This window comes from Erinaceus europaeus, chromosome 5, assembly GCF_950295315.1.
Source record: "Erinaceus europaeus chromosome 5, mEriEur2.1, whole genome shotgun sequence".
NCBI lineage: Eukaryota > Metazoa > Chordata > Mammalia > Eulipotyphla > Erinaceidae > Erinaceus > Erinaceus europaeus.
The window spans coordinates 12,151,223-12,172,699 of record NC_080166.1 but is presented as its reverse complement, the minus strand read 5'-3'; the positions used below and the strand labels follow the sequence as shown (position 1 = coordinate 12,172,699).

General features: G+C 66.3%; 1 protein-coding gene and 1 long non-coding RNA gene across 3 annotated transcripts in view; one reads left to right on the top strand and one right to left on the bottom strand.

Annotated features, from left to right (window-relative positions):
* LOC132538586 (uncharacterized) overlaps window positions 1-21,477 on the top strand; it is an 890,943-nt gene that overhangs the window by 760,100 nt on the left and 109,366 nt on the right. The window lies entirely within an intron of this gene.
* Window positions 1,074-21,137, bottom strand: ICE1 (interactor of little elongation complex ELL subunit 1). Of its 2 annotated transcripts, none has more exons than XM_060191134.1 (19): window positions 20,904-21,137; window positions 18,655-18,713; window positions 18,271-18,305; window positions 17,306-17,324; window positions 16,553-16,664; window positions 15,526-15,602; window positions 15,024-15,061; window positions 13,761-13,843; window positions 13,333-13,372; window positions 13,173-13,229; window positions 10,111-10,197; window positions 9,412-9,737; window positions 5,018-8,326; window positions 4,251-4,428; window positions 3,775-3,935; window positions 3,254-3,444; window positions 2,422-2,528; window positions 2,034-2,132; window positions 1,074-1,719 (listed from the first exon to the last, which is right to left on the bottom strand). In XM_060191134.1, exons 1-19 carry the CDS (start codon window positions 20,985-20,987, stop codon window positions 1,532-1,534), a joined length of 5,250 nt encoding a protein of 1,749 aa, XP_060047117.1. In that variant the 5' UTR covers window positions 20,988-21,137; the 3' UTR covers window positions 1,074-1,531. The 2 variants fall into 2 exon arrangements, with proteins under 2 accessions (XP_060047117.1, XP_060047118.1); XM_060191135.1 differs by having other exon boundaries at window positions 17,306-17,330; window positions 18,277-18,305.

Genomic DNA, 21,477 nt, shown 5'->3' with positions numbered 1-21,477 from the left:
TAAATTAAGTGCCCACTGAAAAAGTGTTCATGTCACCATGCTCAAAGACCCGGGTTCAAGCCCCCACTCCCCACCTGCAGGGGGAAAGCTTCACGAGTGGTGGAGCAGGCAATGTCTCTCTCTCTCTCTCCCTCTATCTCCCCCCTGTTGCCTCAATGTCTCTTTCTGTCCTATCAGCTCAAACAGGAGGAGGAGGAAACTGTGGCCACCAGGAGCAGTGCAGACCCTGAAACAACTCTGACGGCAAGAGGAAAACAAATAACCAGAAAAGAATTTATCCAAACAGGACAAGTATTTGCTCCTCTCCCTTTTATGGGGGGTGGGGTTGGTGCTGTGCCCTGGAATCCCAACCCTGTGTCCCCCCAAGTTTCTGAGGGGCCAGGACTCTGGAAGAAGGGCCCCGGCACCCATGGGTCACGGGGAGCCTTAGACCAGCGCCGAAGGCTGGGCCTGCAGCGCCCCCTGGTGGCCGCGTGCTGCGCTCTGCCTGGGGAAGGCCATCCTCACAGGCCGACTCTGGGGTGGCCCTCACTGCCGCTGGGGGCCGGCAAGGGTCCTTCTCTGCACCCACCTGCTGCTCCCCGAGGCCCTATGGCCCCCAGCCCGGCCTCCACCCCACAAACCCCACCCACAACAACACCCCGTCCCCAAGCACCACCCTTCCCTCCCCCGAGCAGGATGCAGGACAGCCCTGAGCTGTCCCCTCCCTCGGGTGACTGGCTGTCCTGCTGTCCTGCGCGGTGTCACCTCTGGGCCGGGACAAAGGACACCCCCTCCAGACCGGCCCCTGCCGCCCCACCCCCACCCCATATTCCAGGGCGACACGCCCCTGCCCTCAAGCACTGCAGGCCTGAGGCCTGGTCTTCACAGCTGTGTCCACCCTTGGCACTGGGCCCGGGCTGGGAGGGACAGACGCATGGACATGGCACTCAGTATCCGGCAGGCAGTGAGCGGGACCTGTGACCACTGAACACTCCATCCGGGAGACCCCAGGACTGTGACTGGCAGCCAAGGGGAGTCTCCACTCGGGCCCTGGGCGGACCAGGGGCGGGCATCACTCAGGACACGACGGGCATGGCTCACGTTCATTTATTACAAAACACGAGGGTACTGGGTACACGAGGTTAAGAAAGGACGCGTGCGGTTGGTCGGACGGCCCGAAGGCAGGTGAGGCCCCGGAGGCCGTCTCTGTCCGCGTCTTAGAACCCGGGATGCTATGTACACGTCCATCACTGGGAGGAGGCGGGGGGCCCGGGACCCTCCCCGGCCAGGCTCTGAGCGGCCTGTTCTGGTTTCCCAGCTCAGCCTGGGGGACTCTCTGAACACCGTCCTCCCTTCTAAAAAGCGACTAAAAAGGACACTTTCTGCAGCAAAATAAAAGGGCTAAGTTCAAGTTTTCGTGGTTGGACGATGGGTCTGAAGCCGAGGTACCGAGGGGCCTTGACCCTCAGCCGCCCACAGGAGGGAGCCCCTGCCCGGCCTCAGCCTTCTCTCAGGAAGGGGGACAGACAAGAAGGCAGCTGGCTCTGGCCTAGCCTGGCTCCTGCTCCTCGGCACACAGCGAGCCCACCTCCTCCAGGCAGCCCTCCACGGCGGCCGGGACGCTGTAGGGGGTGTCCTTACGCCAGGCCTCCAGGATGCGGAAGATCTCCGTGGGGTTGCTGGGGCTCAGGTCACACAGCGCGTAGACGGCAGCCAGCTGCACGCCCCACGGGATGTCTGCAAGCACAGGCAGGCTCACCACGGACGGCCCTCTGCCCCCATGCCCCCACCCCTGCCCCCCCCCCCAGCAGCCCTTCTTCCCTTCAGGTCCTGACAGAACATACAGAAACCAAGGGGATAGGGGAGGGAGACAGTGAGGGAGCCTGCAGCCCTGCTTCGCCCTCATGAAGCTTCCCTGCCGGTGGGGAGCGGGGCCAAACCCAGGCCTGCTGCGCGCGGTGACACCTGCACCCAACCGGGCCCTTCCAAGCCTGAGGGAGAGGGAGAGGAAGAGGGGCAGCCCGCCGGGGGCGGGACCCCCAGCCACCCACCTTCTTGCCGGGCGAACTGGATGAACATCCCGATGACAGAGCTGATGTTCCGCACGGCAGCCGGGAAGCCCTCCTTCAGCCCCAGCTGGCCCAGGCGACCTGGCATGACGGGGGCGATGTGAGCCGCGAGGGGAACCCAGGGAGGGGACCGTGAGCCCCGTGTCGTGTCCAGAGGACCAACCAGGGACAGGGTGACACAGGGCAGCAAGGTGGCCCAGCTGGGGGAGGGAGGAGCCGGCTGGGGGTCAGGGGAGCTCCGGCTGCCCAGAGGGGAGGTGGTACAGTGCCCACCGTGAGCGGGCGGGCGCCCACCCTGCCTGTAAGGTGACTCAGGGAGTGGGCGGGTGGGTCCCTGCCCCAAGGGTCGGCGCCCGCCAAGGCCTCTCACCGATCAGCCTGAGGATGGACGCGACGATGATGTCAGGCGTGTAGGCGATGTTGGCGTGGCCCTTCCGGTACTTGATCCACTTGTCCATGACAGGCCAGAGCTCCTTGCTGGAGAGGACACACGGGCAGGTACACGCATCAGCCACAGCGTGCGTGTGGGCCTGTCTCCGCACGAGGGGACGGCGGCTGGGGCTGGGGGCCCTCCCGCACCCGGGGCCACCGGGGCCGTGCCCTCCCCCTGCCTGGCAACCGCCGGCTCGTCTGTCCTTCCAAGGAGAGAGGCGCCCGCCCTCCCAGAATCCCGTCAGCCCCCCCCAGCAGCCAGCCCACCACAAGTTCCCGCAGACCAGCCTGCAGGTCCCGGGAAACGGCCCTGTAGGCCGTTTCCTCAGGAGGGCGAGGCCTGCTTGTGCCCCGCACCCCGCAAGCAGAGGCCAGTCCGGGCATGGGGTGCATCTGTCTGTGTGTCCGTCCGTGGGCTAGGACGGGGATGGCGACACTCTGGAGCCCCGCTCAGCTCTGGCTGATGGTGGTGCTGGGGATAGAACCTGGGGCCTCAGAGCCTCACCGCTGGGCTGTCCCCCGCCAGTCCGAGAGCAGCTTAACCGGCGTTCATAAAAGGCCGTAACTGGCCGGCTGGCTTCCCTGCTCTCTGGCGACTGCTGAGTCACAGGGGAGAGGTGGGGACAGTGCCTGAGCTTCCTCTGGTGCCACGGGACTGGGTCAGACTGGGTCACACAACGGGGACGCACCAGCTGCCCCGGCCAGAGGCCTCGCCTGTGGGAAACAGCCCAGCTCCCCCTCGAGCGGGGGGGGGGGGGGGGGGGGCACACCTGATGATGTTGTCGTGCGTCCACACCCACTTCTGGTGGCAGCACAGCAGGTCGATGGCGAAGATGTGCTCCCACGTGCTGTCGCTCAGGTCGTCGCCGAACCGCTCGTTGGGCTGGAACTCCGTCTCAGGGCACAGCTGCACGGTCAGCAGCAGCTTGGACACCATGAGGCCCACGTCCATGGGCGCGTTCTGCGGGGCGGGCAGGCAGGCGGGCACCCTCAGCGTGAGTCCAGAGCACGGCCGCAGTGCCTCCTCCTGCCCTGCCCACCAGCCAGCCTCGGCCCACCCGGCCCCCAGAACACTCTCTCATGTGAAGAGCCACTAGGCCATCTGACCCCAAGCATCCGGCTGCTGGAAGCACCACGGAGCCCGGGGGTCTCGCACCCCAGGCCTCTGCAGGCAGGAGCAGTGGACGGTGCTAGCAAAGCAGAAGCCGTTGCCTGGGCCGCCCCGCCTGGGTGAGCACAGGGCCTCTGTCGCTGCCGCCGGCCCTTGGGGGGGGCACGGCACGGCACCCACCTTCTCCCAGCTGAGGAGGGCGCGCAGACAGTTGAGGACCTCGCCGCGGGCTCTCTGCCGGGCCACGAGCTGCATGGCCGTGCTGACAACCGACGGGGACAGGAACACGTCCTGCCACATGTTGGCCACGAACAGCGTCAGCTTCTCAGACTCCGGGAAATCTGCGGTGAGGGGCAGGGCCGCAGGCCGTCAGCAAGCTGGGGCTGCCCTGGGGACCTGGCTGCCGGGGTTGTAGGGGCTCGTCCTGCAGACCCTCTTCCTTGAAAGATGGGCTGCGATGACCTACCCTCCTTGAGCAGGGGTGCAGTGAGCGGGTTGACCTACCCTCCTTGAGCAGGGGTGCAGTGGGTGGGGTGACCTACCCTCCTTGAGCAGGGGTGCAGTGGGCGGGGTGACCTACCCTCCTTGAGCAGGGGTGCAGTGAGCGGGGTGACCTACCCTCCTTGAGCAGGGGTGCAGTGGGCGGGGTGACCTACCCTCCTTGAGCAGGCTGTAGCAGAGCAGGCGTGCGCGCTCCAGGTCGCCCAGCTGCCGGCAGACGCCGATGTACACCCGGCACAGGGCGTGCGCATAGGGCAGCTCCGGAGGCTCCCGCGACGCCCTCTGCGCGCTCAGCTCTGCCAGGATGGAGCGCAGCAGACACTCGGCCAGGTGCTGGGCGGAGGACGCGGAGGTGAGCGGAGCCAGGGGCCGGCTCGCGGGGTTTCAAGTGCTGGGCGGGGAGGGCGCCGAGTGCCCCCCAGCCGGGTTTCCGAGTCCAGAGAATCGGTCGGTGCAGGGCGCTGCAGGCTCCCCGCCCCACCCGGGGCCCCTCCCACCAGCCCGAGGGCCGTGACCCTCAGCCTCCCCCACCCCGGGCTTGCGCTGCAGGAGGGGGGCGTGGGGACCACGACTTTCCTGGCTCGACAGCCTGGGAAGGGTCAGGACGACCTGAGGGCTCGCAAGGATGGCCTTACACCCGACCCCGACCCTCCCTCCCTCCCTCGGGGAGAGGAAGCCGCAGCCGCAGCCGCAGCGGCAAGGAGAGGACCCGACTCTGGCTCACTGTCCTCACCCCGCCTGCAGGGGGGGGAGCTCCGGGAGCAGGCGGGGGGCTGCGGGCATGCTCCTCACCTCCCCTCCCCTCTCAGCTTGTGTAGCGGCCGTATAACAAGAGAAAATAAGTGAAAAGGGGGAAGTGGCCACCAGGGGAGCAGCAGGTCTGCAGTACAGACACCGAGCCCAGAGCCAGCCAGCCACCTACCTTCTTGGTGGTGCTGAACTCATGCACCACCTGCTTCTCGGGGTCGCGCATGACGGGCCTGCGCGAGATGCTGCCCACGTACACGTGGCTGCGGATGACCGGCAGCAGGTCAAAGGCAGCCTCCGCCAGCTTGCTCAGCGCCTGGCCGATGGCGCGGTCATGCGTCTCCACCGTCTCCGGGGCCACCTCGGGCTGCGGCTCCGGCTGCAGCTCCGGCTCGGGGGACCCGCAGTCCAGCCGCAGGCGCTTGGCGCTGCGCAGGGCGGCTGAGGCCTGCGGGCGCTTGGCGCGGGGTCCGTCTCCCAGGGCGGCCCTATCCCCGGCCTTGACGAAGGCGGTGGGCGTGCAGCTGAGACCCTCAGCCGGGCCTGCGCGCGGCAGCTGCAGGTTGCCCTTGAGGATGCTGAGCGTGCGCGCGCGGGCCGAGAGTTCGGGGTACATGGTGTCCAGGATGCGCACCGAGCTCTCGGGGGGCGCGGGTGCCGGGGCGCGCGGGGGCAGGCGGCCGGGTACGGGCAGCGCGTGCTTGGGGGTGGCGGCGCAGAACTGCAGGGGCGAGGCCGGCGGGGACGCGCCCCCGGAGTCCTCTGGTGCGGGTGCGGGTGCCGGCGGCGACGCGGGGCTGGAACTGGAGATGACGGGAGAGGCGGAGCGCGCGGCGCGGGGTGGCGTGGCCACCAGCGGGGCGAGCAGGGGCGGCAGCGGGGCGCCCACCTCGCGGCGGATGCGGGCCAGGTCGGCACCGTCGGTGGGCGTGGAGGTGTCCGCGGTGGCCAGCACGGGCAGCGTGGGCGCCCGGGGGGCCGGGGCAGGGCGGCCGGGAGGCCGAGGCCGGGCTCGGGCTCGGGCGGGCTCTGGGCGCGAGTGGCAGTAGGTATGGTCGGAGGCGGTGGGCGGCGAGTCCAGGCCGCCCAGGTCCTGCTGGAAGATGTCGGCGCTGATTCGCACACTGGGCCGCACCGGGCGCAGGCGCAGGCGCCTCTTGTCGAAGTTGGCGGCCTGGCCACTGCTGGAGATGTCGTCCTGCGCGCAGGGCGGGGGGCTGGCGGGAGGCGGGGTGCGTGTGGGCTCTGGGGCGCCGGGCCCGGGGTCAGACGAGGCGCCGCAGACGATCAGCTGGCCACCGGCATCCAGCGCCAGCCCGTTGATGATGGTGCAGTGGTCACCCTTCTGGATGACCAGGTCCTGGTCGCGGCTCACTACCACGCTGATGACCTCGGAGGTAACCGTGGAGATCTGGCACTGCAACAGCGCTGCCTCTTCCTCGGGGGCGGCCGCTTCCTCCTCCAAGCCTTTGTCCGGTGTCTGGGTGGCCCCGGCTGCCATTGGGGAGGGGGGGTCCTCTGCGGGGCCGGTGGGGGGCTGCGCAGCAGGCCGAGGGGGGCTCCCGGGCTCCTCTCCCAGGCCGTCCAGCAGGTGCAGCAGCAGGGCGCCCATGCCGTCCCGGCCACCCCGCAGCTCGCGGCCCAGCCTGCGCAGCAGCACCCTCAGGCGGCGCAGGGAGCGGGGGCTCAGCTGGCCGGCTGGCTGCGAACACTCGTCCTCCTCGGACTCGGCCCAGTCCCCCTCTGCGCTGTCCGGCCTGTGCCCCTGCTCTGCGGCTGGGGCCAGGGATTCCAAACGGCCGGAGCTCCCACACCGGGTGCCTCTGCTAGAGCACTCCAAGACCGAGTCCCCCGAGCTGGCGTCCCGCAGGCGGCAGCTCTCCAGACACGTGGCCACCTCGGAGGCGGACAGTCGGTCGGTGTCAGACAGTGCGCCAATGTCCCAGTCCTGCAGCGCCGAGGTCAGCGAGCCCACCTCCAGGGACGGCCGGGTCCCCGTCCCCGTCCCCGTCCCCATCCCCGCGGCCGGGCCCTCGGATTCAGCTTCGCCCTCACTGCCGCTGGGGGCCTCGCTCTCCAGCTCCGTGTCCGCTGCTCCCTGCTCACGGAGGCCCGTGTAGCGGGGCGGGGCGGGGGGCAGGTCTGGAGCGCCAGGGCCCCGGGGTGAGGCGAGACCGGGCTTCTGGGGCCGGGGCTGCTGTGGGCTGTGCTGGGACCCAGGGGATACCCACAGACGGCCCGGGGTCCGGCTGCCCGGTCTGACGGCATCCCCGCCCGCAGTTCTGGCCATGTCCGGGGTGGTGGGGGGCTCCCGGGCCGGCAGCGGGAAGTGTTCAGACAGGAAGGAAAACAGGCGGCTGGCGGGGTAGTGGACCTGGTCCAGTGAACAGGGGTCGGAGGAAGACTCAAAGTCCAGCTTGCGGCAGGAGGTGGACACTTCAGGGGTCCTGGGCCTGGGGGGCTTGGGCCGGCGCTGCGTGGTGATGACCGACACCTGGTTGGGCAGCAGGGACGCTGGCCTGCAGGGGGTCTGCCTGTCCCAGGTCTGCTGCTCCGGCCCGGCTTCCCTAGGGACCCGGCTAGCACCCTGAACCCCCGTATCCTCAAACAGCAGCCGGGGGGCTGGGCAGGCACCGGAGAATGGCTGCTCCGAGCCGCTGGGGTCAGGGCCCTCAGAGACCGTGGACAGGGGTGTCCTGGCCCCAGAGAGGGGCTCCTCGTCGCTCTCCCCTGTGGAACCCTGCAGGGGCTCAGGCAGCAGCCCCAGCGTGTCTGGGGGCCCGGGGAGGCTCTGCGCTGAAGGGCTCGGTGGGGCCGCGAGTCCTCCGGGGCCATGAGCGGCAGACAGCAGCGGTAAGCCGGAGGCCAGCTGGGGTGCCTGGCCGAAGGAGGCCGAGGGCAGGTGGGCCTTGCATCCACTGGTGTCTATGAGGGGGGCTTCTGCCTTGGGTGGCACAGCCAGGAGTGGGGGCCGCTCCCCCGTCCCCGGCTGTCGTCCCCCAGGGGCTGCCTGTGGCAAGTGCTCGGGCACCGCCCACACAGGGCGCAGGGCTTCTCTGTACATGGCCAGCGGCTGCCCCAGGGGCCCCCCGCCTGGTGGGGAGCGGGGGGACAGAGGCCCAGAGGGCGGGGCCTGCTGGGGCAAGAGGCCTGGGGCCAGGTGAGGCGGCTGCACTGACCTGCCGGGCTCCCGGGCCTCCATCCACAGCTCAGCCTTGTCGGCAAGGCCCATCTGCCCAGCGCCAGTCGGCTCGGAGGGCTGCGCCCAGGGCTCCTCGAGAGCCAGAGCAGCCTTGGGCAAGGGGGCCCTTTGGGCAGCCGAGAATGTCCTGGAGTCCGCGGAGGCTTCTCCCTCCTGAGGCCCGCAGCCTGCCCACGCTCCCGGGGGTCCGGGGGCCTCATCCTCTGAAGCGGACTCCGTGGGAACTCCGTGCTGGTCCGAGTCCTCCTCACTGGAGTCTGAGTCCTCGCTGAAGTAGGTCTCCTGGGGCAGAGTCAACACGTGCAATCAGCTAAAGGCGTTTTCAAAAGCCCCCCCCCCCCATATATAAACAAAACTGGGCAGGCCCAGCTGAGCTCACACACTGCAGTGCACCGGGACCTGGGTTCAAGCCCCTGTTGCCTGCTGCAGAGGTAAAGACAGGTGTCTCTGTTCCTCTCCCCTCTCAATTTCTGTCTCCTATGTTAATTTCAAAATATTTTATTTCAGGGTCATTATGGGGAGCAGAAGGTGGAAGGTCTAGGGTCCATGCTCCCAGAGGGATAGAGAACAGGAAAGCTATCTGGGGAGGGGATGGGATGCAGAGTTCTGGTGGTGGGAACTGTGTGGAGTTGTACCCCTCTTATCCTATGGTTTAGTCAGTGTTTCCTTTCTATAAGTAAAATTTAAAGAAATACACTTTCTTTCAAAACAATAAGTGCACCTTTCTCAAGACTCCTGGAAGACGCAGCCGAGCCATGTGGCGGGGGATCTGAGTCTGGGGGGCAGGCAGGCCTGTGCCTGGGCACCTGGGCTCTGCCCTCTGAGCTCGTCCCTCTGTCCATCCCCTGTGGGCACTGCCTGGTCCTCAGCACATCTCCCGCCTGCTCTCCCCCACCACCCCTGCCCCCACTTTCTGCTGAGGCCTGCCCAGCATCGCCCAGTCTGCGGGCCGCCCCTCGACTGCAGACAGGCTGTCCCGGCTCTGTACGGCCATGGTGGCCCCGCGGAGCCCCCGTGCGGGACGGGAAGCCGGTTCCAGTGCTGCCGATACAGCCTTTGGGGCCCATCCTGCGGCTCCTGGCCACCACCTGTGCCATCCCGACTGGCACCACAGGCTGAGGGGTCCCAGAGCCCGTGTCCCCGCGGGCCAAGGCTGGAATGTGCCAGCTGCCCACCCAGCGTCTCCGTGTTCCCTCCTTGCCACCAAGGCGCCGGCCTCCCTCCGAGGGCCACCCTCCACTCTCACATCGAGACCGCTGCAAGACGCCTCCCAGCCGTCTGCGGTCCCCCTCACGCCCGCCCCCCTGCGGGGACCCTCTTCCCCAGGCGGCCATGCCCACACCCTGCTGCCCTCCAGGGACACTCACAGCAGCCAGTGCGGAGGGTGGGGGCGGGGGCGACGGCACAGGGGACAGCAGCGGCGGAGGCAGCCTGAAGAAGTCCACGGCAGCCTGGAGGTCCCGGTCCAGGGGCGCCTCGGGGTCTGAGAGGTCCCTGCCGTCATCACTGAGGTGGGGAGCCTGCGGCCGCCCGCTGTAGCCAGGGGAGAAGCCGCCCTGGACCTGCACGGAGGGCTGCGCCGGGCATGTCTGCACATCCGCCCGGCCGGGGCCACCCGCCCTGCTCGGGGACCCGCTCGGGGACCCGAGGGGCCTGGGCGCTGGGAAGCTGGGGCTGTCCGGGGGGAACTTCTCTGTGAACAGAAAGGCCGGGGTCGGAGGTCCGTGGTGGCAGGCAGACCGTGCACAGGGAACTGGGGTCAAGGCCCGGTCCTCACCTGCAGGGGGAGCTTCACGGGTGCCGAAGCAGGGCTGTGTGGCTGCGGCCATCTACCCCCCGCCCCCCCCCCCCCCCCCCCCGTTTCTCCCTGCTGTCACATGAAAGGAAAAGCTGGCTGTAGGAACGGTGGATTCCCAGTGCCAGCACCCAGCCCCGGTGACCAGCCTGGAGGCAACACCAACACGGCGCATCTGCTGGGCGCCTGTGGTCCCCGGCCGGGTGCCCCCGACCCCAGCAAAGCTAAGTGCTCATCCGCTCCCGCGGCCCGTCCTCTGGGAGCGCCTCACCTGGGACACTCGTGCCACCTCCTCCGGGAAGCCCGTGCGTTGTGTTGAAGCACAGCCAGAGCTCCTGGAGCAGCAGCCTCACTTTCCCTGGGAGAGAGAGAGCGAGCGAGGTTCCCAGTCGCACTCGTGACACATGGCGGGAGGCCGCAGGGTCAGGGCTGCCGGGAGGCGGCAGCTCAGATACCCCCGCCCAGCCGCACTCGGAGTTGGAGGGCCGCAGGGCCCCAGAGAGCTCTGCCTGGGGTGTGCAGAGCCTGTCCTGGGGCGGCAGGCGGCAGGCGGGGAAGCAGTGGGGGGAGAGCGGCGCATCTGCAGGAGACAGTGGAGGGCGGGACAGCGGCTCACGGTGCGGGTGCAGGTGCGTGCGGGGACCAGCCAGCGGGCAGCAGGAAGGAGCCTGTGAGACTCCTGGACTCTCAGAGGGACCGGCCCTGAGACCTAGCGAGAGCCATGGGCTGCCAGTCCCCTCGGCTGTGCCCTGAGTACCTGCAGCCGGACGCGGCCAGCGTGGAGAAAGCTCTGGAGGGTGAAGGCCCAAGGCAGGCCCCGAGAAGGGGTGTCGGGCTCCTCAAGACCACCCGCCACTCCCTCATGCTCCGGCCATTCAAACCGGTGGAGCATCTCCACGTCTCAACTTCCAGGCCAGCCGGCATCTAACTCAACACCTGCCAGTCGGTGTTTGCCGCCTGCCGGCCGGGCCAAAAAACTCTGGGTTTGATCTACAGAGGCCTCACCACGTGCGGGCAGGCTCCCCGCTCTGTCTCCTACTCCAGACCCCGTAACATCCACAGACAGAGCAAACTGGGGGGCCGGGCGGTGGCACAGCGGGTAAAGTGCAGGTGGCACAAAGCGCAAGGACCGGCATGAGGATCCCGGTTCGAGCCCCCGGCTCCCCACCTGCAGGGGAGTCGCTTCACAGGCGGTGAAGCAGGTCTGCAGGTGTCTGTCTTTCTCTCCCCCTCTGTCTTCCCCTCCTCTCTCCATTTCTCTGTCCTATCCAACAACGACGACATCAATAACTACAACAATAAAACAAGGGCAACAAAAGGGAATAAATATTAAAAAAGCAGCAGCAGCAGCAAACTGGGCCACCCCCCCAGCTCCCGAGCCCTCCCCTTCACAGCCCCGTGGCCTTGGGTTCAGGCCTAGTCTGCAGCCGCTCAGCTCCATGAAACCCATGCCTGCCTGCCCGCGGGCGTGCGTGGTCTCTCCACCTGCCGTGAGCCCACCCGGCCTTCCGTCGGCACTCCACTCAGGGAGGCCTCTCCCCGGAGGACGCCTCTGCCCTCCAGCCGGGACTGCAGTTCCCCGGGCCTCTGCTTCCCTCCCCCTCCCCTCTGAGACACATGACCACCAAGTCCATGAGGACTCACGCGCACAGGCCCAGACACTGTCCTCAGAGGCTAGTTCCTTTCTTTGAGTTTAGTGGCTTTGCTCCTGTCGCTACTTTTTCTCAGAGCCTTAGGTGAAAATGAAGGCAGGATGAGAGCAAGAGAGCGAGCGAGAGAGTGAGAGATTGAGAGAGAGAGAGAGAGAGAGAGAGAGAGAGAGAGGGAGGGAAGGCTCCCCCCATGACCAAAGCAAGGTTTTGGGGGCAGAGTGGGCGGTGGGGCTGCTGGTGCTCTCCTCATCCAGCAGCCGGCCCCCCCAACAGCCAGCGACCCTCCCGTGATGGTCACGCCACGTGCTCTGTGCCGGGGAGCCCGGCCAACCCCCACGGGCAAACGCCGGGAGCTGCTTGTGGACGCGCAGGGCCGGCGCACCTGGGCCGAGGCGAGGTGCGGCCTGGAGTCCCCGGGCAGCCGCCCCTCTCGGGCCCCTCGCAGCAGACACCCTCCACGGGAAGGGGGGAGGCAGGCTTGCTCTAAAGGCTAAGGAGGGTCTCCACATGCTGCCCCTACTGGGACAGGACGGGGAGGAAGGGCACGCAGCTGGCGGGGAGCCAGCCCACCTCTTCCCTTCCCACTACGGGACCGGCAGAGGCCACCCCCCCCCCCCCCCCCGCAGTGCAGCCACGGGACGCCTGGGAGGAACTGCAGCCACTGAGTGGGACAAAGTGACAAAGTGGACAGTCCGCCCCGCCCTGCCCCGCAGGTGGATCACAGACAGGTCTTTGGAGAACGGGACCCACTGGGAACAGAGTGCAGGGTAGGGGTCCCCTCTGCCCCAAACAGAAAGGCCAGAGAACAGCCAGGCCAAAACCAACAGGCTGGTTGGCCCAATGGGAGGGTCGGCAGCTCCCAGCTGCCCCTCGCATCTCTCTGCCCCCGCCCCGCCCCGGGGAGCCCACCGGGGATGCCTGCAGGCCGGGCAGCATAAAGAAGGGAGGGGCCGTAGTCCAGCAGCAGCAGCGTGCAGCCGCGGTTCCACAGCAGAGTCCCAGACAAGGCCAAGTGGAAAAAGAAAGGAGAGAGGAAGCTGGTCCAGTGAGCTCCGGGTGTGGGAATGCACTGTGGGCCTGGACAGAGGAGGACTCAAATAAACCGGTCCCAGAAGGTCCTGGAAACACCAACACCGTCCCGTGCTCAGCACCCCACCCCACCGGGGAAGCAAAGCGGAGCCGCCCCTGCCTCTGGCCGCGGTCTCAGCACAGCGCACACACCCTTCGCGAATGCCACCCGCACTGTGAGTGCCCGGGAGTGACAGCCACTCCCCACGACCTCGGCGTTTCCTTAGTCTCTCTCTTTCTTCCAACGCTATGCACCAGGCTTAGACGCCAGACTTCCTGCCCGACGGCTGATTCCCACACACAGGTGCCACCTCTAGGGCAACCAGTAACTGAGCTGAACAGCTGACGGCTGAGCGAGGCGATCAGCGCGGTGTCCCTCCCGCACCACACTCCGTTCTTCAGCAGAGGCGCCTCCTGAACGTGTGACTCACCGCACCACACTAGCAGACAGCAAGAAGGCGACGCCACGGCTCAGGCAGACACGGTGTCAGCCGTGGCTTCCGTGAACAAGACACACCTCCTCCGAGAGGCCCTCGGGACTGACCCCCGTGACCATGAGCACAGGCGCCAGGACCGAGGCACAGCTGTGAAAGGAGACGTGCAGCACACTTACTCTTATCGATGCTTCCACAGGCGTCATTTGAGATCTGCGTTCCGATGTGTCTCAGCTCTAAACACAGACATGCAGGCAGACAGACAGACAGGAGGAGTCAGGGAAGACGCACAGCAGGGCCAGACCTGCAGGCGTTGGTCGGCACTGAGTGGACACTCACCCTTCGCCTTCTTCTGTCTGGAGAATCCATCCAGTCTTTCCTGAGGAGACAGAGCGCTCTGGGTTGGTCACGGGAACGTGGCCACACAGGCTGGGCTGCCTCCTGGGGGAGCACCGGGCTGGCACCCTAAGAGCCCGCGCCACTGCCCACTGCGCCCTGCAGCTTTTTAATTTCTGTTTTAGAGGCAGAGAGTGCAGGAGACCCCAGCATCAAGGCTTCCCTCCATGTGGGCCAGGTGTAAATACCTGCTTCATCTCTCTCTCTCTCTCAAGATATAAATCTTATCTTTCCATTTTAGTGAGAGAGAGAGAGAGAAAGAGAGAGAGAGACCGACCAGAGCCCTGCTCAGCTCTGGCTGATGGTGGTGCAGGGGACTGAACCTGGGACCTCATGGCCTCAGGCAGGAGGGTCTGTCTCCCCAGCCCTACCTGTGTCTCCTTAAACTGCTTCTCCAGTATTTTCTTCTCAGTCCTGAGCTGTTTGAAGTCCTGGGTCTGCTTGGCGGCAGCCTCTGCGTGTGAAGACAGCAGCAATGAGGGCGGGAAGACCACTTCTGGACTTTACCAGAGCCAGGCCCTGAGGCGGGAGTCAGTGCTGCCTGCGTGAGGCGACAGCTGTGGGGCCGCGGCCTTGGGGACTATCTCCAAGCAAGAGCCTAAGTCTGCCCAAAGCTGACAGAAAAGCGACTCTTCAACAAAGGGCCGTGGCAAGTGTCTGAGCTGGCCGCACTCCCCCGCATCTCAGAGCAAGGCCGCTGCACAGCCGGTCTCCGCAGGGCCCGAGCGGCCAGGCCCAGCACCGGCAGGTGCACTCCACAGTGCGTCCAGCTCTCTGCCGCGTCAGGACAGAAGCTTTTTCTCCTGTGGAGGCAGTTCCTTATCCCTGGGGTCTTCATGGGCCCGGGGCATTTTTTCTGCTCAGACCCACAGATGGGAAGGTGGGAGTCGGGGGTGAGGAACAGTGCCTCTCAAGTGGGGGCCCTGACCCCAGGCTCCGAGCCGGTGAGGGTGAGCCGTCTCCCTGGCCCTGACCCCAGGCCCCGAGCCGGTGAGCCGTCTCCCTGGCCCTGACCCCAGGCCCCGAGCCCGTGAGCCGTCTCCCTGGCCCTGACCCCAGGCCCCGAGCCCGTGAGCCGTCTCCCTGGCCCTGACCCCAGGCCCCGAGCCCGTGAGCCGTCTCCCTGGCCCTGACCCCAGGCCCCGAGCCTGTGAGCCGTCTCCCTGGCCCTGACCCCAGGCCCCGAGCCTGTGAGCCATCTCCCTGCCCTGACACTGTAGCAACTCCTCCACTGCAGTTCATTTGTCTGTTGCTCATACACCAACTGTCTCAACGCTGCTGCCAGCAATCTGGCCGGCGCGGTGCTCCGACCCCATGGCCGTGACTACCCCGCACACCGGCCACGCACGGCTCGGGCACCCCTGCACTGACCACTGCGCGGAAAACCATTTGCTTCTTGGCGCAGAAAACAGAAGCTCCGCTTTCACCCTCGAATGAAAAGGGGGAAGGGAAGAGGTTACAAGCGTGGGCAAGGACGTGTCTGCAGGAAGGGCCGCGGCCTGCCGCCGCCGGTCACCGAGCCTCTATAGACAGGTGGCCCCGAGGGCCAGCCCACGCTCTGCCCCAGCGCCCGGGGACTGGCGGAGCATACGCTGCCCCAGCCCAGTGCCCGGGGTCACACCACGGCTGCCTACCTTCCAGCTTCTTCACCTTGGCTTCCAGTTTCTTCTTCCTAAAGACGGTTAAAACCATCGGTTAAAATGGTGGGGAGGCAACAGAAAGAAACAGGCACGATCTGTGGGACATTTTTAAAGACAGCTGAGCTGTCTGAGGCCAGAGGCCAGAGACCAGCCAGAGGGCGCTGCAGCCCACCAGCGGGAGGCAGAGCTTGCCTCTGGGGCGGAGGAGGAAGAGAGCTGAGACAGAGGGCGGCCTGCCTGAAGCCTCCCTGAGCAGCAGGCCGGGGTGTGGAGCGGCTCTCCCGGCTCGGCTTGGGGGGAACATGACTCCGTTCCATGGCGGCTAGGAAGCCCCACGCACCCCGCGCCCTCGCGGCGTAAGCTTCCCGAGAGGTGGGAGCCGAGGCCAGGGCCAAGCAGATGGCGTCACCCCGGCTGACTGCGGCCATGGTGGCCCGAGAGTGAAGGTGAGCGCAGAGAGGAAAGGGCTGAGCGAGCAGATGGCAGAGCCACTTACTGAGCGTCTGTCCTCAGGCACTCTTCTCTGACGCGCGTGTACTCCTGGTGAGTGTGCTGGTACACCTTCAGCGAATTCTGCAAACAGACACCGCGACCGTGGGCACCACTGACAGCCGCTCGCGACAGGCGAGGACGCCACATGCGCGCGGCATTCAGCCGGCCGCCTGCCTGGAGGCAGCTCTGCAGCTGTGGCCGCCTTCCCCTGCCTGCCTGCCTGCCTGCCTCCACCTGCAGAAAGCAAGCACGTCGCTAAACAGCCGCTAAACAGATACCGGGGCCACAGGGACTCCCTGAAGCAGGGTCTCCCCAGAAAGGCTGGCCACAGTCTGCACCCAGAGCAGGGCCGTTCTTCCTGAGTGACGAGACGGGGCGAGTGCTCGGGCTTCATGGAGACGGCTGACACCACCCAGTGGGCCGCCGTTCCTGTCTGCGATGGACAGTGACACCTTTCTGCAGACGCCGGGAGCCGCTCACTGCAGGTCCCAGAAAGGAGCAAGCAGAGGACAGCGGGCTTGGCCACCAGAGGCCACGCCACCGCCGCAGGGGAGGCCTTGCTTCATGCCAGCCACCTAGCTGCCTCAGGTCCTTCTCTGAAGGCCTGGGAAACGTGACCGAAGCGTGAGCCAAAAGCCAGTCAGTCACAGCATTCAGAGTGATGCCCTTGCCGCAACTGGAGTTTAAGACAGGGAAAGTGCTTTCCCTGCAAGTCTGAACTCTCCAGAGAGCAAAAGACAAGAGAGGGAGAGAGAAAGAGCGCGAGAGAGAGACTGTGGGCACTGACACTCCCAGGCGCGGCTGGGCCTGGCTGAGCCTGGGACTTGCCCCAGGACAGCGGCTCCTTCCCCGCTAAGCCATCCCGCCGGTTCGGAGCGGCACAGGCCACAGGAGTCCGAGCACTCAGAGGGCTAGGTCCCTCGCCAGGCTTCCCAAAGGGCCTCCGCAACTGACCCGCGGGCCAGACAGGTGACCGCTAGGAGGACAGAGGGAAACACGCCGGGGAGCCCTGAGCGGCAGAGTCTGCGCACCTTCTTCTCCTCCAGCTCTGCCCTGAGTGTCCCCAGCTCCTCCTGGCACTGCTGCAGCGGAGAGACCTTCTGGAGCATCTGCTCCACCTGGCGATGCAGGGTGCTGTTCTCCCTGTGGATGGAGGACAAGGTGTGGCCGCCACTGCAGAGCAGCTGGGTGGCACACGGCCGTCTACGGGGACAGAGGGCGAAAGCAGCTCTGCTGGGAGATGCCTCCCACTGTTGGGCGAAACGGTCCGCACTCCTTTTCTGTTCTGAGCAAACGGTGTTTTAAAGGGCCCTCGCGAAGCCAGCCCGGTGGCTTCCCGGTGTCCTGGCAGACGCTTTGAAGGCGCCATGCCTGCCAGGGAGGCCTGGCTCTCCCAAGCTGCCTGACCCTCCTCCACTCGCGGTGAGAGGTCAGCAGCTCTGAGGCGCTGCACACCACCACTATCTGCCCCTCCTAAGTGACCAGAGTATAGAAGCTCTCCTACCCGCCTCATTCGCTCTGATTTTTAATGTAAGATAGGAGTTACTTTAAGTGACCAGCTACATAGTCTGGTTCTGCCACCAAGAACTTCAGGGACACACGTCCATCTCAGCGTGCAGAACTACTAGACCAATGATGCCCTCCGTGAGCAGACCATTTGGACAACTGGTGAGAGTCTGGCTGGGGGCATCCAGGCAGCGCCGTCTACAGGGCCACTTTCCTGGAGACGCTTCAGTGCAGGGACTGGCAATGGAGCCGGAAACAAGTGCGAATCCGCGACTTACCTTCGCGCAAACTGCAGCTGTGCAGCTTGTTAAGGAAACTCACAACAACTGTGCCCATGCGCACTTGGCCCAAGACGAAACTCACTGGGCGAGATCTGTCACGGCCTGTCTCCTGGCTCCAGCAGACGGCGTTCAGTCACGGAGCAGAGCACCGGGGCGACTGTTTGCGGTCGCCCCCACCTGCCGAACTTACACCGAGACTCAAACGTTCACGGCCCTGAGTTCTAGAGTCTAAACACAGGTCCGACCAGAATGATGTGCCAAGGAGAAAGGCACCACAGCGGGTGCCTCCTCTGGCCGCAGTGCACAGGGACAGACCGCGACACCGCGGACAGAGCTCTGCGCCGGCAGCTCCCGGCAGCGAGCCAGAGAAGGGAGGGTGCGATCTCCACGGCTTCCGTCCCAAGGAAATAACTTCACCTGCCCTAGAGGCAGGCGCTGGCTGAACGGGTCCTGGACAAGGACTGTCGGCCTGAGCACTGTCCTGTGAGTTCAGATCTCCCCGCCGTGAGACAGTGGCACCACGTCAGCTCCCCAGCACCCCAAGTGTCCTCAAAGTGGGCTCCTTGCAGAAACCTCTGGACAGCATCTCAGTAAGTCTCACAGTTAGTCACGTCCTGGCCCCCAAGTCTGAAGAAGTCCACACCCTCAGTATCTTAAGAGACCTACTCACTGCAGGCCTCAGGTGCCTCGAGAGAAGAAAATAGCGGCAAAGGCAGCATCAGAACTGCCGGTCTCTTTATTTCTGAACGTACATATACGAGTACGCAGAGAAAAAGGCCAAGGGCTTACTAAGCGAGTCAGAAACCGCGCTCCCCGACCGGCCTATCAACACTCTGATCTCCCAGAAGATAACGGGAATACAGTCCTCATCTTCTGAAGTTCTTTGGGAACTAACATTCGAGAAATTCAAAGAAAGGTGAAGAAGGAAAAACAAACAAAAAAACGAAGCCAGCAAAGGATATCATCACATTTCTTCTGATACTCTGTCAACAAGTTGCTGCAGCAAAGAAAAGAAGCAGGTCACTTTGTCAGCTAGAAAACAGCCCGGACAGCACGTCTGGGGCAGCTCCCGGGCAGAGCACCGGCGTGCACAGCTCACAGCCGCGCCGTGCGGGGAGTGATCGCCCCACAGGACAGGGGCCCCGCGCTCACGCTAAGGAGCTGCACCCACACCCACCGCCCACCGGCCACACGAGACAGGAGTCACAGGCACTGCGACTTGCTGTTTTTTTCCTCTTTTCTTTGAATTTCTTGTCACCAAACTGGGGTGACTCGCTGACCAGACTCACGGGCAAGCCCGGCCCAGCCAGCGCCCCGGAGCCCCTCCAGGGCCACAGCTCACTCACTCTGTGTTGATTATCTTCTGCTTCAGCGTGATCAAGGCATCCACATACTCATTTAGGTTCTGAAAGAGAGAAGTGACAGTCGGCCACCGGGCCCTGAAAATGCAGCGTGGCAAGATCTCACTCACTAGCGGCCGGGAGATCTCTCCTCCCTCTCCAGCAGCAGGCCGGCCCTGCATCCCCGCAGCTCAGCCCAGGCCCAGTGCCCACTCCTCCAGCCTCTGGCCTCCAGCAGCTCCGAGACAGAAACATGCGGTGCCCTGCAGACGTGTCCTGGCATCTGAGACATGGGCGGCATCCTGCAGACGTGTGCGTAGACCCACATCCGCGTACCAGCAACCCGGGCACCGCCCTGCCTTCCCTTCCCACACATGCGACCCCTTTGGGCCCGACTGCTCCGCTCACAGGCTCCAGGCTCAGGCCGCTTAGGCAGCCAGCTTGGACGGGGGCGGGGGAGAGCAGGGGGGAGAGCAGGGGGCTGCCCTTCCTGGATGGCAGCACAGGGCCCTGCCGGAGGCAGCGTGAGAGCCGAGCCAGAGTGAGGAAGCCCAAGGACACCCGGCCCCGAGGCCCTGCTCCCGCGTCGCTCACTCGTCACTTGTTACTGTGCCTGCTCGGCTCTGGGGCTCGCTGCCGCCACTACAAACCCTCCGCTCCGCCAGCAGCACCGTTTCTGCCTTTCTTTCTACTTTATTGGCCGAGACAGAGAAACGGAGAGACACGCAGAGGGAAGGAGGTGACACAGACACCTGCAGACCTACTTTACCGCCTGTGAAGCCCCCACAGGGGGGCAGTGGGGGCTCGAACCCAAGCCCAAGTCCCCGGGCACCGCGTTCACCCAGCGGTATGCCCAGCCCGGCCCAGCTGCACGGGAGCACAGGACGGCGGGCAGAGAAGGTGGCCACCTCTACACAAGGCAACTCTGGGCCCCAACCCGCCATGGTCTGCACGTGGAGCCCCCGCTCCCAGCCATGCGGGACCTTCCAGAAGGCCGCAGCTCCAGCCAGCACCAGGGGCAGTCTGCCCACGCGGGGCACCGCCACGGGACCACGCAGGCGCAGGGCAGAGCAGGGCACCCAGTAGGCCCCCCTCGCTCTGGGACGAGCCCTGGCGGGACGGCTTCCTCCAGCCCGGGCTCCGGGGTCCCCGCGCCACGCAGCTCCGGCTCCGCCGGACAGACAGACACCCGCACCCGGCCAAGACACTCACCGCGCAGAGGCCCCGCACCTGGGGACAGGGGCCGCCCCCCACACCCCGCCAACCGGCCTGCTGATCCAGGCTCCGGGCACAGCGGCCCAGCCCCCAGCCCCCGGCCGCTCCCCCGGACCCCGATGCCAGGCGGGGAACCCTCAGGCCTCGCCAGCCCCGGCCAGGGGCAGCCTGCCCGGACGCCAGAACCCCGCCGGCCGGGTCGCCCCCGAGAACCCGCCGCTCCTAGGCCCCCACCCGACTCAGCACCTGCGGGGCCCAGGAATGGGGACACCCAGACCCCGGCGCCCCTGACCCTGGGGACCCCTGACCTCTCTGGCCGGAGCCCGCGATCCACAGTCGCGACCCCCCCAACCCCCGGGATTCTCCGAACCCCCCGACCCCGCCCCGGCACCCATCCCCTCTGACGCCCCAAGACCCCTGAACACCAACCCCTCCATCTGCCCCCCACGCCCCGGCCCCAAATCCGCAGGAGCCCTTGACCCCCGATCTCCCCTGACCCCCATCCCCGCCCCCATGGCCATCACCCCCCGGCACCCCATCCCCCCGATTGCCCAGCCACCCCATCCCCGATCCCCTCGGCCGCCATCCCCGTCTCCCGGTCCTCGTCTCCGTCTCCCGGCCCCCATCCCCGATCCTGTCTCCCATCCCCATCCTGTCTCCCGCCCGCGATCTCCATCCCCGACCCCCGTCTCCCATCCCATCCCCGATCTCCATCCCCGACCCCCGTCTCCCATCCCATCCCCGATCTCCATCCCCGACCCCCGTCTCCCATCCCATCCCCGATCTCCATCCCCGACCCCCATCTCCCACGCCATCCCCGATCTCCATCCCCGACCCCCATCTCCCATCCCATCCCCGATCTCCATCCCCGACCCCCATCTCCCATCCCATCCCCGATCTCCATCCCCGACCCCCGTCTCCCACGCCATCCCCGATCTCCATCCCTGACCCCCGTCTCCCACGCCATCCCCGATCTCCATCCCTGACCCCCGTCTCCCATGCCATCCCCGATCTCCATCCCCGGCCCCATCCCCGCGCACCTGCTGCAGCGACGCGCAGCCCTGGCACCTGGCGAGGTCGGCCGCCGTCCCGGGCGCCGCCGGGTGCGTCTCGCCCGGCATCATCGCGGCCCTGCGCGCTTCAGGGAGCCGCGGCCGCCGCCCAGGGCCGCCGCCCGCCCGGCCGCCGCCCTCCGGAGCCGGGCGGGCCCATCCGCGCCCCGAGGTGCCCGTGGAGCGGCCGAGAGCACCGAGCTCAGCCGAGCCGCCGCGGGCGCAGGAGAGAGCGCGATGACGAAACGCGACGCGACGCGGCCCAGTCAGGACCCCGCCCCAGCTGGCCCCGCCCCCGACGAGGATCGGGGTGCCCGCCGCATTGCCTGCGTCTCAGAGGCCTGGGCGCCGCGCCTGGAGCGACTGCCCACACCGCAGAAAAAGCGTCAAAGAAATGAAAACGCTGTGGCACTGCTCCTTTTACGGTGGACGGCTTTGAACTTTATAGCCGCCCTGTGTGACAGGCTTCTTGTAGACACCTAAAATCTGCCAGCGGGGGCGCTGCCTGTGGTGACGTCATATACGCGCCTCCGGGCCTGAAAGGACCCTCGCCCTGGGAGGG